This window comes from Mytilus californianus, unplaced genomic scaffold (genome assembly GCF_021869535.1).
Source record: "Mytilus californianus isolate M0D057914Y unplaced genomic scaffold, xbMytCali1.0.p SCAF_7, whole genome shotgun sequence".
NCBI classification, from domain to species: domain Eukaryota; kingdom Metazoa; phylum Mollusca; class Bivalvia; order Mytilida; family Mytilidae; genus Mytilus; species Mytilus californianus.
The window spans coordinates 43,863,353-43,887,166 of record NW_026262723.1 but is presented as its reverse complement, the minus strand read 5'-3'; the positions used below and the strand labels follow the sequence as shown (position 1 = coordinate 43,887,166).

General features: G+C 31.7%; 1 protein-coding gene across 1 annotated transcript; it reads right to left on the bottom strand.

Moving 5' to 3' along the window:
• Positions 1–260: 260 nt before the first annotated feature.
• LOC127708801 (tachykinin-like peptides receptor 99D) lies at positions 261–23,362 on the bottom strand. The gene is made up of 5 exons (XM_052213925.1): positions 22,519–23,362; positions 5,912–6,115; positions 4,059–4,209; positions 2,962–3,158; positions 261–1,014 (listed from the first exon to the last, which is right to left on the bottom strand). Exons 1-5 carry the CDS (start codon positions 22,887–22,889, stop codon positions 780–782), a joined length of 1,158 nt encoding a protein of 385 aa, XP_052069885.1. The 5' UTR covers positions 22,890–23,362; the 3' UTR covers positions 261–779.
• Between the last annotated feature and the right edge of the window lie 452 nt (positions 23,363–23,814).

Below are 23,814 nucleotides of genomic sequence, written 5' to 3'. Positions count from 1 at the left end.
ACAATGTACAGGTAAAAATGTCAAAAATAGGGGTACAGCAGTCAACATTGTGTTATCATCTTAATCACTATAAAACAAACAAATGTAACAAAGAAGCACAAAAAGGCATACATCAAATTTAACATCCTCATTTTGCTTTTTTATTATACGATTTTATTTATCTATGTAAAATCCACCCATAATTTTAAATAACTGACAAAACTAGGTCATAAAATAAAAACGAAAAAAGACAAAACAACAGTCAACAAAACACTGCAGGTCAAACTTCTTTTTGGAAATTTGTAGACTTAACAATTGAATATTAAAAGACATTTAATGGTATAGTATATATCTTTAACACAACAAAATAACGTACAAAATATTTTACCCAAACATAAGTTAGCATTTAACAGTGATTATAGACATGTACAATATGCGCGTGTGAATAGATGCCATAGAAGTGTTTAAAAAAAATACATATATTTCAAACAGAACAGTTTATTGTTCACTCAATTTGATTTTTCTTTGCAAGAGAAACAGGAAACAAATGCATTTAACTAATTATACCGTCAAATCTAAACTGACGTAAAAAAAGTCATATAGTCAAGTAACCATTTTTTCAAAATCTCTAATTAACGTGGTATCTACATTTGTATTTAAGAACGGAAAACCATCATCACTTACTACACGATGTAACAATTTGTAAATGGTACATTAATTTTATATTTCCTCATCCCTACAGGAGCTTGGGTTTTCCTAACGAACATAGCTCCACATCTCAGTATCGAATTACAAAAATATCAACACTCATCATAGTCATTGCTATTATGTCTTTTATCACGAACCAAACCAGTTCCGGCATTTCCTGAATCATCTATATAGTCAGTCATAGTCTGCATCATTGATCCGTTCCTGAATTTCTCTGACATTGCAAAGGAGCGAACAGGATTTAAACATGTCACATATTTTTTCTTTATCCTCTTGCATGGCCGGCATGGGCAGAAACAAAACGCTTCAATAAATCCCGAACGAAATCTGAAATTGATACACGTACGTTTTAAGATAGAAAAGATGCAATTAGTTGTAAATTTGGTAAAACGTTTGCATCCTTACCGATAACACACATATCAAAGGGTTCAAATGAAATAATAAAAACATAGACCGCAAATCAAAATTTACAAGGAATTGCATTCTGCTTTAAGGATTAAGGTTATTTTTGAGAATATTGAAACATGCTTAAATAAACTGAAAACACTTTTATTATTTAATAAATTTTATAAAGACAATCTACAATCTGCTCGGAAAAGTAAGACATTTAACAATCCATTACTAAACAATATTTTACCGTATCAAAGAAGCAGATACGGTAAAATATTGTTTAGTAATGGATTGTTTGTACCAGTTTTTCTGTTATTTATTTTACCCTTATTTTACAGTATAGCGCTTTTCCTGTCCTGATTTCATTCATATTTTATCTGAAAGCGGATTAAGTCTTCTGCTTTAATATCATGATAGTGTAACCAATAGGGTAATGCAGTATGCTTTCTACTATTTTTAAAAGAGGTAGGGCCAATGTCCCATCTGTTGGTTACACTCACAGGGTCAAGATTAGAACGTTCTTTAAATACGCTTGAATTTGTATAATAAGGATAAAAATGAGAAGGACTCTATATGAAATAATTAAAAAATAATCGACAATTTAAGATCATGCAAATGTTATTCAGCGCTACATACATGTATAGCTTCTGAAGGCAATACTGCAAAGTTAACAATGTTTATAAAAGTATGCACCAATCGATATCATTAAGGTTCATCTATACACTTTAACAAAAATGGCTGTGTTTACACCATGAAATTTTCTCTGAGTACAGACAAAACTGAATAATTTTCAAAGTTTTAATGCCTGGCAGCACCTAGATAAATTAATGTTACATCCAATTTATGTTCTAAAAACTTAAAACACTTAATGGATTTTGATGAACATTTTCTTTCCTTGCCACAGAAGATGGTGCAATAAACAAACACCTGAGTTTTCTTTGATACAGTCCACTCATTTACACTATTTAAATCACCTTTGTTGTGAGTAGATTTCTATTGTCCCTCTATTGTCCATATCAATCAATATGATACAATACAATCATTACCTCAGGGGGACCATCTCAAAGATTTCACATGACTTTGTTTATTTTTACACAACCTGTGGCAAGGAAAGAAAATGTTTAGCAAAATCCACAAAAGTTTTTTCTCTTTTTAAAACACAAAATGAATACAACTTGTATATATCTAGGTGCTGCCAGGATTTAAAACTATTAGAATTACACAGTTTTGTCTGCATTCAGAGAAAATTCCATGGTGTAAACACAGCCATTTTTTTGAAGTGTATAGATGAACCTTAACAACAATTAATTTATCTTAATCGCAAAGACAAAATATAGAACTACTTCGAAATAGAATTTTGGTTTTAATTAAGAACGTTCTTCTTGATATTACTTTTTTCAATAAGGTACATGTAAAACATTTCGAAATACGCCAACATTTAGTTAAAACATTCAAAACACATTTCAATCTATCACGATACTGTGCGTTTTAGTAAAGATTAGGGACTTTTCAAAAATGACTCTTATGTGAAATAAGTTAAAAAGAGAAATTGTCCCCAACTCTTTGGTTGTGCAATTTAAATGTCGTTGAACTGAAGTCAGCAAAATGTGTTAGATAGGTAGGATACAATCATGTAAATAACTGACAAGTGTTCTAACGGGATAATAATCATATTATCTAAAGAAATAATCTTTTAATTATAACTTCTAGTTTATAAAATCACATATGTTGAGTAATTTCTTGTATCAGATCTCTTTAATTAAGTTACTTTTAAGCACTGCATTGTTTACGATAAAACAATTTTTCATCCAATAATGACCAGATGCATTCAAATTACCTCATAAGAAAAATGTATTAACTGAGTTTAAACTAAACAAGTAATACCTTTCATTCATCCAACAGTATATAATAGGGTTGTACATAGAGTTACTCATTGCTATCCAATAAATCACCAGATATATTTGTTGTACATTTTTTGCCAACGTTATATCAGGAACTGATGATGCCAACAGAAAGTAGAGATGATATGGTAACCAGCAGACACCAAACACAATCACCACAAAAATCATCATTTTTACAACCTGCAAGAAAAGAGATACAGGTTTGTTTGGGTAGTGAGTGTTGGTTTTTTTTTTTTTTTTTTTTTTTTTGGGGGGGTGGGGGGTGGGGAGGGTAGCATTTGATTCGACAATTAGTTTGAATTCTAGGTTTGTATTATTATATTGTAGATTAATTATTATAGATACACAAGACACGGAGTTGAATTTTGTTGCAAATAGCAAAAAGACGATCATAAAGGTTTCGACATCAACGCTTCCTTTTTTCATACTCTGTGATACAACTACCATGTGTGCCCTGATTTTTCGAACACGCAGTTGTCTATGGGAAACTCAAATGAGAAAGCAACTATTTTTAACTATCACTATTAAGTAAACAAGCAATTATAATGTTTACCGATGTTCAAAACATACTAACATATAAAATCGGATAGCGGCTGATGTGTGTCTATAGAACGGAAGACGCTTTTTAACTCTCTCAAAGTCTCGAACATGTGCGATTAACTCAGTTCATTAGCTCTTGGTTTGTATATTCCAAATTAATTTAAAAATGGTCAGATCAGACAACACTTCTATTCTAAGACTAAAGACAGTAAAAACATGTCTCTTCCGACTTTGCAAACGTCATTTAACAGTTTGATGACCGATGCCAAAATGGAGAATGGAAACGGGAAATTTGTCAAAGAGACAACAACCCGATCAAAGAGCAGAAGACAGCACAAGGCATGTACCAATGGGTCGTAAACGCAGCGATAAAATCATACTTTTTTGTAAAGTTGTTTAACTTTCTCACATTCGATGTGTGTTTACATAAGTAACAGGCGCAATTTACCATTCATAAGATGATTTTAAGCTTCTGCCCACCTAGAAATATAAGTTACAATACATGCACTACATAAATTGCATAACTGTTAAAGAAATTACCCTTCGTTTGGACTGTATCCGGTCAAACTGTAGTTGTGTATTTTCTCCAATAGCCCTATGACCCCATAATTCTTTACCAATTCTACTATAAGCTAAGATCAGTATAGCCATAGGTATCACATAAGATACAATTATGATGACTACATTATACCTGGGGAAACAAATAAAAAGTAGTTATTAAAATTATAAACGGATAAGTCTGCGGGGATAATAATCAAGTGCAATTTAAATTAAGACATAACTGAAACGTTTTTTTACAAGTTTCAAATAAACTCATCATAGACAACAGGATTAAAATTTTGTACTGTTACGAAATATAATAAATTCCATGCAGTTTGCAGATTACGCTTAGTGTAAGTTTAGAAACAAACTTCAATCGAATGTAGATTTTTTGGTATTATCTTGTATTATATAGGATTTGTGCAATGCATCGACACTCCATCTACACCACATATCTGTTTATTTTCTATTTGTAAATGACGAAGTCACCCAAGTTCTATAAATAATGCACAACTGCCTGTGTTTATATACTATTACCAGTAACCACATTATGCGATTTCTCTTTTGCCTTTTGGTGACTTTAATATTTCTACGAATATTCTAAAAGATCGCCTAAACGATATATATAATAAATGAGATGGACAAATATTTTTTTTTATTATTTGATTTTATTTATTTTAAGATAAACAGAGTGTCTGATAAACGTCATTGAGACAGCAAATAAAAATAGAGGTATGGTGAGAAAAGCTCACAAATTGACACCACCACTCCCCTACATACAGGAATGGCAAAGTCTATACATTGCTCAGAGAAACTACAAAAACGTGGTTTAAAAAACAAACTAAGTGTACAATTGCAATATATGGTGAAGATTCTGAGAAAGACTAGAGATGAGTAAGATTCTGTGAAGGTGTCACAATATTCTAGATATGTCGAGTCGTTCAGGGGCAGTTTCGGGTATAAAAGTGGGACGGACGGACGAACGAAGGGACTCCCATATCACTATATACTTCCCACTTCCGAAATCGGGGGAAAATAAGAGTCCCTTTGACCAAAACTCATAATATGATACCCCAATTCCTAGATACAGGAAGTGCAAGTCTATGATTTGCTTGGGAAATCCATAAGATAATGTGGAGCAAAAATACATATAGGAGGTACATAATGATAGTTATAGTTACCCAAGGTCAAAATAAAGAAACGGAAATCAATGATTTGCTTAAGGAAACCGAATAAATAATTCAGATCAACAAACAGTATAGAAACTGCACAACAGCGTTCTACCCACTAAACATGAGGTATCCAATAATAAATAAGCGTGTGTAACGTTTACAAACCTATGTATTACCCGAAATGTAGACAAATAGTAAATTAATTAAGCACAGTTTAGAAGAAACGTTTCAAAAATATCTGGGCAAGACTTGACAGAAATTTACAGACAAAGTATATCATTTAAATCATGTTAAAAACAGAAGCACATACTTCAAGGTTGGTGTAAACGGCATGTGATTTATTAAAAGATACAAAGCATATCTTTTTGTTTTTATATGTCAGTGGAATTTCACCTGATGTTGTATTATATGTGTCGTTCAGCAACTAACATAGTTTAAGAGCAAACCTAGGCTCATTAAATTTCGTAGAATAATCTAAACATTGCGTACATGTCTATTTGTGAATCATTACATAAATAACAATGCTGTAGCAGCTCTGATTCTATTTTGGATTTGGCAATACTTTAAATCCTTTTTAGTTTGGTCAAATATTTTGGCATCGAGCATCACTAAAGAGACATTATTGTCGAAATGCGCATCTAGAACATACTTTTATCTGAAAATAAAAACTAAATTACAGACCAGAAATCAATCTTGCTTTCCGCCGGTGTTCCATCTGACCATACAATGCCACATGTTTTCTGTGATATATTCGGGTATGTGATAAGAGTCCCATACATCAGATTTGGTAGTGCTAGAGCTATAGATACTGTCCATATACACAAAATCGCTAGAACGACTCTTCTTGTTGGTCGTGGTCGTAGCGGATGTATAATAGCCATGTATCTGAAACAAAGGAAAATAATTGATATGCGTTTTAATAATGTCTGTTCACTTTTCCGTGGAAAGACTTTTTGTTCTTGTTTTGATTATAATTTTTTTTTTTTCTTCCGCTTATTTTTTTTTTTTTTTTGCTATTTTTTTGTTGTTTCGCAAGAAGTCGCTAAGACATTTGGTATATGATATATCATGACACCGCTCAACCAAATACTTTTACTTGTAAGAGCTATCTCCCCAAACACTATTATTTTTATTACTTAGCAACCGTAGAAGAAACCGACAAATTTATTTTTCCAAATTTCCCGTTATATCCTCAAGATGTTTTGTTTAATTTTGACTGAAGCGGTATAGAGATTCCATATGAGCGTTATTTCCCCTTCTGCGTTTGAAATAAGTGAAATGTACTTGTAATTGGCAAACCATAAGTGATAGAGACCTATGGTCTCTTGATTTGAGGTCATTGCTTGAAAGTGTACGTAGACATTTAATTGGAGTTGTCTCCCCTCTTATATTAGCTGTATGGTGATATAACTCATTAATCATATATAGTAGAGACTTAGGGTCTTTTGATTTGAGGTCCTTGTTTTATGACCTTGAAATGGGTTTAAGGTCAAAGTTTGATTTGACGAGATATTTTGAACTTTGAACTAACTCCTTATTGTTTCAAGATATAGTCAACTGGTCTTATTCATTGGATAACAGATATATGACCTCAAAGAAGTCAACCGGAAGTGACCTTTTGTTAACCGGAAGTAGCCATTTTTGCTTTATTTTTACATAGAATTTACTAGAATTAAAAAAAAAATTGGAACCAGTGTGAAGTAAGGTTCAAATGTAACTGGAAGAAACATTTTGTAAACCGGAAGTACCTACTATCTCCTTTAGTTTTAGCAAAAGTATATAAAAACCATATATTTTCAGAATCAGCATAAATTAAGCTATTTTCTAACACCAGAGTTGACATTGTATATCAAAATTGAATATTTTTCTGTCTAGAGATGTCTATTTTTAATTGTGATTGGTTTTCTTTAGTCGTGATTGTTCTTTATATTTCTTTTGGTTGTGCCTAAACGCCCAATACATTCCTTAAAAAGAAGGTATAATGTATTTACACTTGGAACCAGGCAGGTCGTTAGGATGGTATAGTTTAATTAATTTCAAATACTTTTCATACATGCATACAAATGTACAATTTCCACAAAATAGATAGACGATTAAGTTCGTTTTAGATTATCCGTAAAGTAGCTTAAGTTAAAATAAATATCCTTCTTGCAAACATATTATCTGATGAAAGTATATGAGTATATTATAATTCATTTTGTATCTTTTTAGAACACATTACACTAATGGTTTGCAGAAATGAAAGGCTGAGCTTTTCATATTTCCAGAGTTAACCTGAAGCAATGAAACAGCTATATCTAATTAAAAGTTCTTTAAATAATGATCATATCAATTAAAAGATACTTAACATTTTGATATATAGGATTATGTTGGTATAGAAAATACAGCATTTTGATATATCACTGAAATCAATTACAATGTACTTTATAAGTACTTAATCAAAACAAATAAAAACTGTATTTCACTGCCATCTGTACGATGTTTTACAACAATTTGGCAGTGGTTGCCAGATACATTTTATAAAAGTTCGGTTAATTTATTTTAGAATAAAACCATCACCCTTTTCGAGTGTTATTTATATGACTGTATAATATATGTTTTTAGTATTACTAGTTAGCTTTTCTCAGAATCATACAGTGGTATAGTCAAAACGTGTGAGTTACCCATGCATATGTGATTGATTAAAGTCAAACTGAAAACCCGTTTTTTAAAAAGTAAATCTTAAAGAATCTATTTAGATTCATTTTACGATTTTGTTTTTAAAATTAATTTAAATATTCTACCAAGGTATGACATGTATTTTTTTTATTTCAGGTTCAAGAAAGACTTCAAATAAGGATATTTGTCTTAAATGATTGCTTATATTGATTACAAAATCTAGATTCCCGCAGTTTCCTTGCAAGTTTTCGATATCATTGCTACGTTTCCCCCCTTTGTTTTTGTATGTACAGGGTCAAATAAAAATTTGTGGTTTTTAAATATCAGAACAGAACAGTCTTATTTAACTTGAACAAGTACGAGGCATGCTGGGCAAGTAGATTAATAAGAGTTTATTGAAACATTGTTTAAGATGGTTTTTGCGTTTAGTTTTGGGGACCACAATGTAGTTCAAACGCGAGAAGTCAGCGTGCAGCGTATTTTTAACATTAATGTTGCCGACCAATACTTGGGGCAGCAAGTTTCAGTCCAGATATAATAAAATATCAATTGTCAAGTAAATAAAACTGTCATTATTAAGATGAAAGACTTTTTATTGAAAAAATTGAATATCAAACAATATCTTTTTGTGTGTATTCAATATAAACTGACTGATAAAGGAATAAGGTGATGACAGTTCACTCAGATTGATTCATTGTTGTTTGCCCAACATAAAGTGGCAAATATGTCATGAATCGGATAGGAAGGTTTGTATAGATACATTTACCTCTTAATTGTTGAAACTATCATTTTAGTTATTGTTGTTGTTGAGTTGATGTCTCGTTTGCGTATACCACATCTTATTTACTCGTATCTGCAAAGTAAGGCAACCGGAATTATGGTTGACAACTGAACTGGTATTAGAAAATGAGGGTATGGAAGGGGACAGAAATGTTGCCTTGCAACAGGTCATTGACAGAACCCTCAAAGTTTCTTTAACGAATAGGGAGCGTGGCAGTCTACCTATTCATCACTTATAAACCAAACATATACAAAAAAACACCTCTTACTAATTATGAATTACTTAACAACCTGCTTTTGTCAACAAATGGTTAAGAACTAGATTTCCCCACTTTCTACTTCATATCCAAATTATATAACCAAGTGTCGCTACAAATACATTACATTGCGTGATCTGTCAAATGTGCCATCAAACTTATTTCCAAATAAGCAAAATATATTCCTTTGGTAATAAAATAACAGTTAAAGTGTTATTTTGAAACTTTATAGATCTACACGTGGATAAAGATAATTGAGATATGTCTAGTACATACAATCAAGATAATATTCCTCATGAAATAATTTGGTTTGTTTTTTGTTTTTTGTTTTTTTTAAATTGACTTATTCATCCTTAACATATCATTGATATGTTACTTTTCTGTACATGTAATGTTTATAAAATGCTGAATTATTCCAAACACTAAAGTTTTAATAACCCCCAGTCATAAATTATATTAACCTGTTTTGACACCAGTTTTCGAAACCCTTTAGGATTTAAATTCTCTTCAACTTCCGTTTTTTATTTTGACTTTCAACTATTCGAGCACCAGTGGTGAGTCTTGTGTAGATGACATGCGCGGCTGGTGTAAAAATGATAAGCAGTGTACCGTAGATGAGCTTTCACAAAAGATTTCCTCGTGCTAAATTTAAGACAAATTGAAAAACAACTTTGTTCAAAGAAACGAAATGACCAATGAAGATAGAAAATTAACATATTCGGAATAGATACTTATGAGACAGATTGCATACAAGGGCTTTTAAAAAGGAACGAAAAGAATTAAAAAAAGAAACAATATCATTTAATTTTCGCTCCTGTATATCGATGTTGTCTTTTCAATGAATACTTCAAGTTTTTATTGTGATACTTCCTTTCTAAGGCCACTGATTGTGACTATATGATACCGCAGATACATCTAGGTTAGTTTTGGTCTCTGAATCCGTTAGAAATCCAGTGAGGGTACAGTAACTTATAAATTAGTGTGAGTCAAATTTTGGTTTTGAATTTTTCATTGAAAGTTATCAATATTTCAGCAGCATCTGCATATGAAGTTGATTTTTTCCAATGAAACGAAATTCCAGAGCTTGTTATGATATTCTCTATATTGCAACTTGAACAGGGATTAATAAAGTTACAGTTGACGTAAATGCTTTGCGGAAGCCTCCATGACTTAATTGATCGTATGTATGTGTACCAAATGATCACTGATATGTCCCGTTTACGTAGTCACAGTTCCGTTCCGTCCTGTTTTCCTCTTTGACAAAAATGGTCGACTTACTTCAAATATTTTTAAAATGTGATGAATTCAGCATTCCTATTGTCCACTTCTCATTTCGCAGTAGTAACATATATACCCTCTGTCCCATCGTAAGGCGTTTATATATTTCAATTGATATACTCATACATGTTCACATTATACGGACTTCATTAAGAGAGGTGTGGTCCTGACACAAATTTTGTTATTTGAAACAACGACTGAAATCGACACTACATGAATTTCACGAGTACGTCAACTTCACGAATTTGTTGACCGATATCTAATCGATTATCGAAATTTTGACAGTGTTTTGGATCATTAGATGTCATAAAAGTCTTCTGATCTGTGAATTTTCCGAGCGTGTCCTGTTCCATGGTGTGCTATTCATACTGGATAGGGATTGAGATGAAAGGTGATGCATACACTTGTTTGTTCTGGTTAGATTTGTGGGATTTTCTTGTGTTTAATTTATGAGGTATCTGTTAGCTTTCAAATGTGTTGGATGTAACATTTTTACTCTGTCATAGATCTCCCATATGTCTACAAATGTCAATCTAACACAATTATAGCAATGACATTGTCTAAGTGATGTGACTTTGGAATCATTAACGGGTACTGAGGATATTGCAAAAAAAAAGAGGCGGAATATAAAAAAGGGACATTCACAACTCATTAGTCGAAATAAAGTGACAACGAGATGGCAAACAAACGAAAGACGACGGAAAGACATACACGTCCACAAAAAGACTACACAGAAATCTAACGACTGAGAAACATGAACACCATCAAAACATGCATATTCTGACAACGCACATAACCCCACTCAATTTGAAGTTCATAGATTTCACTTCTGATATTTTGTTACATGGAATTCATTAAATTTACAAAACATGGATATACTACTATAATCTTTATTGCTGAAAACGAACACTCACTTATATATCATGTCTTCGAGGAACTCGACGAGAGAAACGCTTTTAAATCGGGAACTGCTCAGCCTTCCGTAGCACCCGTATCTTCCGCAGTCCTAATAGGGTTTATGTTGCTTGGTATTAGTTTTTCGTGTATTGGTTAGGTTTTTGCTTTCATTTTCTTTGGCAACTGGTGTGTGGTTTTTAGTAATTTTTTTTATGTTGATTTATTAGGAGAATACAGGTGAAACAATATGTAATGAATTGATCTTTAAAAATAAATCGTTCATGCTAGGCCAACCATCTACATGTCTCAACCTTCGGCAAAGTTATTATAAATTTAACCAAAAATACCGAAGTTAATTTAGCTTTAGACACTTGTATTAAAAGGTTTTTTTTTGCGTTTTTAATACGTGTCGCAATATGTAAAATATTTCTTTTTTCTCAATAAAGGATCGAATTTTATTAATACAATTTAAGTCCAGTGGGCTACTATCTTTCTCTTCGCAGCCAGTAAGTACTTAATATCAGTAACAATTTCTCTAAAAATAAACAAAAGGAGGCAAAACAGCAATTAATCTCTTGATAAAACGGTCAAACACGGTGTTTGTTTTAAATACTAAAAATCATGTACTATCTTTTAAATAGTCTTGATGTAGTTTACAGACCATTGTCCAGATCATGAATTTATCAATGCTTTTCACTATGTTTCATTAAATTAGTGTCGTCGGTCACTGTTATAATCAAGTCAAAAATAGTAATGTAACTTTTTTTATCAACAATAATTTATTGTCTTCAAGAGGCATTACCATTGTCACATCTTTTAACAGTACGAGAAGAGAGGTTTCGTACTTTGATGTAATATTCCAATCCATTTTTAAATAGAATTTGCAATATAGTTAGAGTTCATAGTTAACGTTCACTTCTAATCACTATTAAAAAAACGTGGCACTAAAGAATCTATTATGCTTTAACAATTTGTTTTAAGGATGCATGATGTATAAATTGTTAAGTTTTACGATTAACATTTACAATTTCATAACTTCATATAGGCCGCAAAGAATATTTCTATTTTATAATTTTCAAAAACACGAGTAACTACTTCCTAGAGGAAAATAATATATGTTCTTGCATTTTGGATAAACATTGCTTTAAATATTTCAGGAACATTTTCTTTTTAATTCGCGGTACTCCTTATTTGCCATGCAACGCAGTTTTTTTGTCTTTTTCTTTATTTTACAGCATATTGCGCATGCTCTACCACTATATATAGTGCCAATTTGCATTTACCTCACTAGGTTTGCATCCCAGCGAAGGGTTCTTTTTTGCTAATATCAGATGTCTAGGATTATCTCGAGGTACAAAAAATTATCATATATTAGTGCTTGCCAAGTCATTATAGTTGAATAATAACACATATAATAAAACATAAATCGGAATACATGGGGTAAACCACACATCTTCTGTGAATTGGCAATTGCAATTGGCTGGTAATCACTGCTGTATCAACCGCAATACTGAGATAATCTTGTCGACAAAAGTTATAAGGAACAACAAAAAGAAAAACTCCACCAACAAACGAAAAAAGACCAAAAACAAGACAAACAATAGCCCCTTGGTGGCCTATCACACAGAAAACTTAAGATTCAATTTGGGCAATACGAAAACAATGCATATTACTTGAACAATGTATACAATGTTCACCTTTACAGGTATGTTCATACCTTTTGACTTTTGTTCGGCCATATGTCGACAAAATTCCACGAAATTATATTTCTGTTCAGATTAGCATGCACAAAAAAGTGTCATTCATGGAAACTATTTTCCAACCTTTTAGTAAAAGAAGGCACGCAGAACTGCACTTAACCATGAAAACAGGAACACGAATACAAATGTCGTAAACATTCATATTCAGATCATTTCCCTTCTACCATTAATTACGTAAATTCTGTTCTTAATTTTCTAATCACCATAATAATTGATTACACTCTAGATGATTTACTTTCATGTTAATCTCTTCCTGACGGTTGTTTTCAACACATTTTGTTCAGTATCCATTAAAAATGAAAGAGTGATCAATCACGCCTGTTGTATATTACCTAAAACTTTTATCAGTAATTATAAAAACACAGAGACCGTTAATGACCCCACTGATAATAAGTAAAGTGAAATTCGTGTGAAGTCGAAAGCTTTCAAAGTCGCCAACATTCAAATGTCGTCTATAGTCATAGTCATCATCGACTAATGTACTTACAATGTTGACAACATACTGGTAAAAAGGTATAATAAATTACATGCCAATTATCCCTCAATTTATGTCACAGTATGACCATTTTCACAAAATTAAATCGAAAAAATAGGCATACAAATTTATTTGAGAAGGATAAAGGGTGAACAGTTTTGGCTGACACAGGAAAACGTTGAAATTTTGAATAGGGGCACACATTTTGCCTTGCATTAGATCAATGACGGACCCTGGAAAGTTGTTATAGAATAGTTTAACTTACAGGGACATTGCCACTCTTCTGAAACGAGACATCAGATCTAGTGTACCGTTACAATTTTGACCGGACTTTTTATCTCAATCAACCAAATGGACGACCTATGTGGGAAAGTCCTAGTCTTACCCAGTGAATCTGAGAACTATTTCTATGCATTGGGGTACTCTCGGGGGATATTTGCTGGTCCACCTACAGCCTTTTAACATTCATTCATTCTATAATCCCTTTTTTCTACCTCTGTGCCCCCTCCTCTCTTGCACTGGAGTTTCTGGATCCGCCCTTGAGGCTTTATATCATTTGATTTCTATGTAGTTTATTTTTTTCTTATCCGTCTCTGCTCCATCTATTTACAATGGAGGAGTATGTTTTAATTATCGATGTCCTTAGATGCAAAACTTAACAAAATATTTGTTAAATTTGCTATCTTGTAGCAAAATTGATCTCAACAATTATCAATGTATCACACTGAATATCATTTTGTTTTATGGATATCGTTGAATTATTGGAAATCTTAAATGTTTATTATATAGACTCTTTGATATTGAAACCCCATAAGGTTTCAGTCACTTGATTGAAATTAGTCCCGTAAGTAAAACAAATCCAGGTGAAATTGGCCATTACCTTTTTAACAGGCGCTCAAAATAATGATGTTTTAGCATTATACCGAAACTTATACACAGACCAATTAAATTATGTTTTATGTAAATGCACAACTACAATGCTGACATTATATCTGCTGTATTTCTATGTCATTATTTTAATTGGTGAGCTTTAAATCAAAGACTGCAGTTTACCTAAAAATGCTGAACCCTTTGAACTAAAATGCAGAGGAATTCCTCTTGAAAAGTTATCAACGCTCTATACTTCTTTTATCTGATAATCTTTAATGATCATGCACTTGCTTCACATTTTATGAAATGTGCTTTTATTAAGAGAAAGTACTTTTTACAAATCCGACATACCATGTTAAAATTATACACGTGTTACACGTGTAACACAAATTATGAAAATATTATATATATAATGTTTTATCTTTCATGTACATTTTATGAGAAGAAAAGCACTTTTAAAAAAAGCCAAAGACGATATTTTAAGAGACAATGGTTTACGTTATGTAATGTTAAGCATGTTTCTAATAAAGATTTATTGCGATGAATTTATAATGCAAATATATGGCCAAATTATAACAGTTTAATTATTTGCGTGCCTGCGCTATATAACAGTTTAATTATTTGCGTGCATGCGCTATAATTATGGTAAACAAATAAATATTAAAGGTAGAATGGCCCTTAGCAACAATTCTATGACACGAACTACCTTGCATCATTCTCGCAATTATAGCTCTCAGTTCCGTTACACGTAGAGTAATTCAAACATTTTGAGGATCGTGTAGGGTTTCCAGTTTAAAAGTTTAGATGAAACATTTGGTAATGTAACTTGTGTTCATGGGTTCTCAATTTTTTCATCTATCATGCTGTACCTCGATCATTTTTATATCATTATCATTGCAGTATTACCTTAATCGGTATGGGCAATGTGACGTATACAAAAAAACAAATTATTATGCATTTTCGGAAGTATTTAAAAGCTTTTTTGTTAAGCGTTCAAGAATAATGCAAACGTTTCTGCAGTAACATCAACATATCTATATATCAATATGTAAAAACAAACTCTTTTAAGATCAGACGGAGCTTCCGACAGGTTCAACAGTACTTTTCGTCTGGAGCCTCGATTGTGATGCTCTCAGATATCACGACATATTTTATTCATATTGATTTTTCATTTGAAATATACAAATCATTTTAGTTGCATATTATCGCAGTGCTTCATATCTAGACATACAACAAACCCATTGTTTTATGGTTTTTCGTGACACTTTATTCATTTCATCCGCAGCTATTTGTCGTTTCCATATATAGAAATATCTCGTGACTATACTTTCCTGTTTTCAAAAAGGAAATATATCTATTTTTGAACATACGACTTAAGGTATACGTATGACTGAAATCATTGCAGTCAAACAGCTGAAAATCGTTATCCTCAACTTATCTACGAGAATCGCAGTTTTATCATACTGATGGGTGCAATGGAAGACTATGCTACACAATATATGAAAAGAGAAGAGATCCCGAAGACTTTGAGAACGACAAAAATTAGATATAGAATTCACCAGTCCAAAGACTATATATATATGTTAAGGACCATAAAGTTACCAAGACGTTGCCTTAATTTTCCGACAAGTGTATTCTTGTTCCGACTGTTTCCATGCCATATCAAAATTACTTTCATTAAAAGAAAAACAAAATATTGACTGCTTGTAATGAAATTAGTCCCTAACAATACACTTGGAAACTATTAATACGCTAACAACGGTACTTGAGATGGAGATACTGTTGAATCACTAGTCTGTATCGTGATCGATTGACATTTATGTCGATAACTATAATGTCGACGGTCCAATCATTTATTAGATATTCAAAGTGAATAAGATTCCTTACAAAATACGGTATATAGCTGGGTTTACAAAATGTTCTACTAATAGAAAAACAAAGGATATGGGGTATCCATCCATGACACAAAATCAGTACATGCACAGCTTCTTAAACCTTTGAATATCTACCTAACAACAGGTAAAGAATGAGTTGTGACAACATCTTCATACTAAGTGATGGTATTCAGATGGGGGATTCTTAAATATTCAAAATAATGAAATTGATTTGAAGTATTTAAAATATAGAACCATTGTAGTATACTGTATGTATACCAATGATATATCTACACTTCTCCTTTATTAAGTTTTATTTCCTCTTAACATGTTTTAATAGATTTTTTTATGACACAGTTGATCTTCTTTTTGATATTATTTATTTTTTTTGCTTGCCTAACGTCCATTTGCAAACATTTCATGCATACTCTGGGACGACAACAAGTAAGTCATTAATAAAATATGCATGTTCTGCAATGGAGGTCGACCGGAATGAAGGCCGGGACATTTTGACTGCCATTGGACAATTTGGGTATGTTGAAAGGAGGCAGAAGTTTGCCTTGCAACAAGCCACCTACGAAACTAAAGGGATTTTCAACTGGTAAAAGGAGCAGAGATTGTGGCACCCGCTCTTGGCCCACACGAGGCATCAGATTTAAATTCCCCATTCCAAGCAAACGTGGGTTCGAATTCATACATGTCGAATAGCAAACGGCGTTCAACTTTAGCAAGGATTTTACTTCCAGATAAGAAAAGTCTAGGACTGACATATCCCTATTACCCAGTCAACCCTTATGGGTTTCCTTTTCCTGTGGAAAATAAGGCAAACAACAATAGATATGGTTGTATTTCTGATTGTTCGATGAACAAAGGTATGTTGTGTACTCAGTACTCCTGTATCATTCATGTTGATTTGTCTCGTGTGTATTTTGTCCTAAGAATATCAATTTTCTTATCCTCTTAAAACTAATTTATCTTTATTCTAACCTTTTTAAAAGCAGTGCGGGGGAGGGGGAATAAGTTGAAAAACGATAGACAACATTATAGCAAAAAGACAAAAAAAAGTACAAAAAAACTATATACAGAAATCGGAAGATTGAGTATCACTAACATCACAAAAAATATTTGAAACAAAATGTGATATGTATTTGTTTTCTATACAAATTTTTGCTGTTAAATCTTAAGCTCATGCGGAGAATCGTATATTATTTAAAGAAACACAGTGTGAATGTTGTAATATCGTATCTTTAATTGAAATTTGAAGTATATATACTGAAGTAAATATCAAACTGAATTTAATATCGTTCGAATCAAGGATAAAACCATATTAATGCCTAATGCAATGACTAAAGTCTTAAAAGATCTTTAAGTTTAAATTTCATGTGCCAACAAACAAATTTTAGAATTGTGCACTGAGAAAGTTGATGATTATAAGTTGGTAGCTTGTACTTGTGTTTTCGTTATTTTGTATTTAAGAAATGAAAACTTGGTTTTATAATGATTGTTATTGTAAATTCTGTTTAGTACCTTTTATTTATCCACTGGTCGATAATAAAAGTTGTCGAGACCTCAAAAAACTATTTAAAACCGCCACGTGGTTTACATGTGCTAGTCCGAAGTCCGTTAACTGGTTATTTCTAGTTTAATCTTGGTATTTGTGTTACTTAGAAAATATGGTGTTGACAGATCTTTAATAGTCTCTGTTCAATACACCTTATCGCTATTTAGTCCAATCCGGAAAAAACAGTCATTTAGACAACTTCCTGTTTGGGTCAACAGTTAGGCAAAACAAAGGTCATCAGTAACGAGCTGAGGGAGGAAAATTTTTAGAAAGCGATCAATAGGAAACTTTGATATATTATGATCCACTTCTTCGAAACTCAAATTACAGCAAAAAAAATATTTTGTTTGATCAGAAGTATTTACGATGGTTTAAACAGGTCTCATTAAAAAGTATCATGCATGGTGTATTGTTTAAACAGGGTCCCAGATAGCTTCAACTGGACGAAAAAGTTGTGTAATTTTAGAACTTACCTGGAATGGAATAAATAGCGATTAGGTGTATTGGTTCTCAACTTTTTATAGACTCTGGGCGATTTAGAGCTTGACATTTTATATAGACTTGTCTTTTGTTGACAACCGTATGTTCATTGCTTGATAAGTTTTCGGGAGATTGCTGTATCATTAACGTATACCCTTTAGTCTCCTTTTATTCATATAGATATTCGAAACGAAATTGGTCAGTTTCATGTAAAAGTTGTCTTTTAAACCGCATACTAGTATCAAAAGGGCGGTTTCATATTAACAATGAAAAAGGTAATTGTTTTCAGCAAGAATCTGAATTGTATTTCGATTATCTCTGCTTAAGCTAAACTAAAAAATAGAATGGTATTGTCAAATGTATGTTATAATCTTTTGAAAAAAGTCATTTGATCAGAATTTTCCTTTGGTCTTCCAGAATCAGAATTTCCCAATGGTCTTCCAGAGAGAGAAAATGATTAATGCATGTGACCAACTACATAATTAACCTAGCAGCAAAGGAGGCTTCAAACAAACTACCCAAGCAACTTTATAAAAATAATCAGATGTGCTATGATTGCCAATGAGACAACTCTCCACGAGAGGACAAATGACGTCGAAGTTGTCATTTTGTGGACTCGAGATAATGAGATACGAGTATATTAACAGTTAAATTTTTCAATTAAATGACGATGAAAAATTACATAGTATGCTACTTATAAAGATATTCATAAGGTGATTGCATTATGTGTACATTATCAATTATTACTTTTTAGAACATCAATTTGCACATTGTATGAGAGAAAAAGGTATATGAGGGTTTATTGTATTATATATTACAATGTAGCACTACTTCAAAATGTCATTTTCATGATCAACAACTTTTCAAAAAAATCATAATATAAATCAAAATAGACCGTTCTCGATATCTCATTATAATCAAGAATGTAATTTGTATCTCTACATGACAGTAAAATGCACATTTAATGAACTGAAAATATACCCGTATTAGACGAAAGCCATTGAAGTTTAAACTATTGCTTAATGAACTCAGAAATAACTTACAAACATAATAAAGGCCATAGCCATTATTGATGGCTTGTTTCAGTGAACACTTTAAGATGTGACATAGGACTGGTCAAAATAACGAGATTTTTTTGTCTTAATGAAGTGTTTTTGTTCTGACAAAATGGCTAAATTTTCAATCAATGGTCGGATATTGCTGATATTTCTAGGAACGTTTTACGTCCTTGAAAAAAGCCTTAGTTTATACATTCAAGGTGAAATCTAATAATCATTTGACAAATGTTGTAGAAAAAGTCTCACGTTAAGCATGTCCATAGGGCAGTCAACACAATAGAAATGCCGTAATCAGCTGTGATCCACCGGGTGGTCGGTGGATGGTTCATGATCGCAGGGGTTAAAGAATAACGATGGTGTCGGGAGTTTTATAAGTTCGTGCTAAAGAAATAAAATGGAACACGATTATATTGTAATCCCATAATTTGGAATTTCAAATAAAACTATTAAACAGTATATTATTCAAACAGCTTCAACAAATTACTGAACATTGTTACAATTATTGCAAAGAAGTAAATAGCTGACATAAGTGATATAATATATATATATATATATATATATATATATATATATATATATATATATATGTCTGCCTATGTGTAGTGACAACTGTAAATTATACCTTGTCCATCGGATTTCTTATGATTAAGAAATGCCAGGCTTTAGAATATTTATAAAGTGCCTAGAAAATCAACCTAGAAGAATGAAGTGAAAAGTACAGGTTCCAGCCCCGCTTGGGGAGGAAGTAAAGAATCAAATCTACTCTAACATTGTTAGGTTGATTTTCTAGGCACTTTATATATATATATATATATATATATATATAATATACTATTCTTTTAAACTGAGTTTTACTGTGTACAAGACTAACAAAGGCCAGAGGCTCCTGAACCCGGAGTCTTGTACTATTAAACAGTATATTATTCAAACAGCTTCAACAAATTACTGAACATTGTTACAATTATTGCAAAGAAGTAAATAGCTGACATAAGTGATATAATATATATATATATATATATATATATATATATATATATATGTCTGCCTATGTGTAGTGACAACTGTAAATTATACCTTGTCCATCGGATTTCTTATGATTAAGAAATGCCAGGCTTTAGAATATTTATAAAGTGCCTAGAAAATCAACCTAGAAGAATGAAGTGAAAAGTACAGGTTCCAGCCCCGCTTGGGGAGGAAGTAAAGAATCAAATCTACTCTAACATTGTTAGGTTGATTTTCTAGGCACTTTATATATATATATATATATATATATAATATACTATTCTTTTAAACTGAGTTTTACTGTGTGTATTGCTATGTTTTTCTTTATTCTGCATTGGTTAGAGGTATAGGGGAGGGTTGAGATCTCACAAAACATGTTTAACCCCCGCCGCATTTTTGCGCCTGTCCCAAGTCAGGAGCCTCTGGCCTTTGTTAGTCTTGTACGTTTTTTTAATTTTAGTTCCTTTATGTGTTTTGGAGTTTAGTGTGACGTCCATTTTCACTGAACCAGTACACAATTTTATTTAGGGGCCAGCTGAGGACAACCTCCGGGTTCGGGATTTTCTCGCTGCGTTGAAGACCCATTGGTGGCCTTCGGCTGTTATCTGCTCTTTGGTCGGGTTGTTGTCTCTTTGACATATTCCCCATTTCCATTCTCAATTTTATAATTTTCAGGCTGAGAAATAATCGCCATTTTAAATCAAGCAAATGATATTTTAGTTAAATGTATAAATGATAATTTGTATACGAATTATTTATTTTTGTATTTTTGTATTTATTATTTATATTACTTTTAATATTGGTTTGTGTTGCACACTGTTTCGACGTAAACCTTATTTATGTTTTGTGTATTGTATCGTTAATCATAACTATCCCAAGCGAAAAAATGGTGTTGACTATTATTAATACATCATGTATTATATATAAACCTTTGTTCGGGATTTTCAACAAAAATATGTTGCAATTGTGATACGCTCGATGGACATACAAATTCGTATAAGGAAAACTTCTTACTTTACCTTTAAGTTACATGCCCACTTTTTATAATACATTAACAATTAAATTAATGATTTATGTTTTGTTTCAATCAGATTATCTCTTAATGATGTTCGCTGCTCTTGTTTTTACTTTTTTTTTGTCAGATATTCGGAACCCTCTGGTTTTATCTATGTAGTGCCATTACAAATTTTGCCCGCTAACCCGCAATTTTCATAATTTAATAACGTATGGTTTTAAAAACCAATTTTTTGAAAATCTCAACAAATCCTTGTTATTTTTTCATAGTTTTTGAAAGAAAAAAGGTGCCAATGTTAAAATGTATGAAAATCTAGAGAAAATCAATTCCCGCATAATTTTCAATGCCTTATATCTAAAAAAAAAATAATGACACGGATCTATAATTTTTTTCTACTTTTTAAGTTATTTCTGTACTATCAATTTATACCAGTCTTTTAAAACGCTTATTATTTCAAAACAGAGTAGCGAACTTCCTTACATAGTGTCTACTAGATGTAAAGTAACTAATAATAAACAACAATTAATCATTTTCTTGGAAGTTTAATGGAAACATTGCTGCTATGTGAACACAAATATTTTGGTTTGCTTTAAGTCAAACAAAAATTCAATTATCTTTATTATTTCAGTTACTGATTCCTGACAAGTGTGATCAGTTCTTCTAAAATGAACTATAGCAGTAATCATTATACCATTATTGTGTAAAAGTATCTTAAATTTCTAGTCCGTTAGTTTGTTTTTTTTCGTTTTTTTTTTCTTGGATAACCATATTTTCAGAGGTACATTGTAGTAACATCAATATTTCCTTTGAATTTCCACTTTCCTGATTTTAGTTTAAAACTGATTAAAACTTTAGTCTTTTTATTTTGCTATGCAGTGCTTGATTATAATCGTTTTTATTACAATTCATGTATTAAACTTATATCAAAGTTGAAAATTAATTACGTCAAATGTGAGTAATTGAAGAACATTTTTTTTAAAAGTTCCCCATCGACGTCAACCTGCAACAGTAAATCCGTCGTTATAGCTCACATTTTAGACAGTGATATCAATGATGTTTAAGGCTATCGTGCCTGACATATATGTTCTCTATTTGTGAAATGATCGGTTTATAAAATCAAAATTGATTTGGCAATGAAATAAATCGAGTATTATAAACACAACATAATCTTCGGCAATTGAACCTACTGTTTTGTATAAAACATAAAACTTGTTTTTGTTCCCTTTAGCGCTTTATAAATGTGTTTGACAATGCATTAACATATGTAAAAACTATGACTTTTGTGAAAACTATTTCACGCTTAAGAAATTACAATATACATACCTATCTATTGCGATCGCCATAAGTGTCAGTACACTTGCAACTACTGTACAAATAGATATAAACATAGTAAACTTGCACCATACGTTTCCGTACCACCAATCCTGGTACATGAGAAAAGTTGATGTGAACAATGTGTTCAGAATGGAAATCAAAGCATCAGCTACTGCTAAGTTGACCAAGAAATAATTAGTTACTGTCCTCATACGTTTATGTGCTAAAACTATCCATATTACAACTAAATTACCAACTGCTGCCACCAAAATGAGAATTATAAATGCCGTTATGAAGAGAAACTGTTGCCACCACGGAAGCCAAAACATATTTCCATACTCGGTGTGGTTCAACATTGCTTCGTTAGTGATATTAGCCATAATAGTTTGTTCAAGTTCATTGACGGAGGTTGCTGGATTAAAACTTTAAAATAGAAATTTCTGCATTTCCTGTGATACTTTGCACATGTATGGCTCCTGGCTTACTTTCCAATAAACATTCGATAGACGCACTGATGACGGAAAATATTATTATAGTTTTTTAGTCTAATATTATTTCCTTCAGTCAAATGTTATGTAAAATATGTTTAATGATATAAAAATAAATGCCTTAAGAAGGAATAACGTGTTTTAAATCTAAATTCATGTGTTCATGCAGAAGAGGTGTTGTCTTCTATTTTCTTCTCTCAATATATTAATGTATCTTTTTCACTCGTTTTCCAATTAACAAACATCTGCAGCTCTGTATCTTATATATTAAACACGCTAATTAAGCGTTACTTATCTAAATACATTGAGAGACAAGTAAAAATACCTCCAGCGACAGTAAAATACAATTGAGTTGGTATATAGAAAGTCTTCACAACAGAGCATTAGCTTATAAAACCACTTGCTAGAATGAGCAGATTGATTGTTTCGTTTCACAGATTTACCAATCAGATAGAAGGGTTTCATATAAGATAAGAATTAGCCTCCAAAACGATAATGCGTTCATCATTTGGTTAAAGATCAACTGATTTCGACTAATAGATGCATTGATTTCTACTATATAATTGATCATGAGGTGAAGATTGATATATATATTTCTTTTGTACAATGTTCTATGAAGTCAGAAATATATTAGTCATATGTATATACATGTACCTGAGTATAATATACTTATTAACATATAATATTGCCTTTATTTGTATTTTTGACGGAATATTAATTTCCTATTAGAATCATATGTATCCCCTATTTCTATTAAAAAGATATTCCTAATATGTGAGATAACATATTTGTATTTTCTGAATCACATATTTAAAAT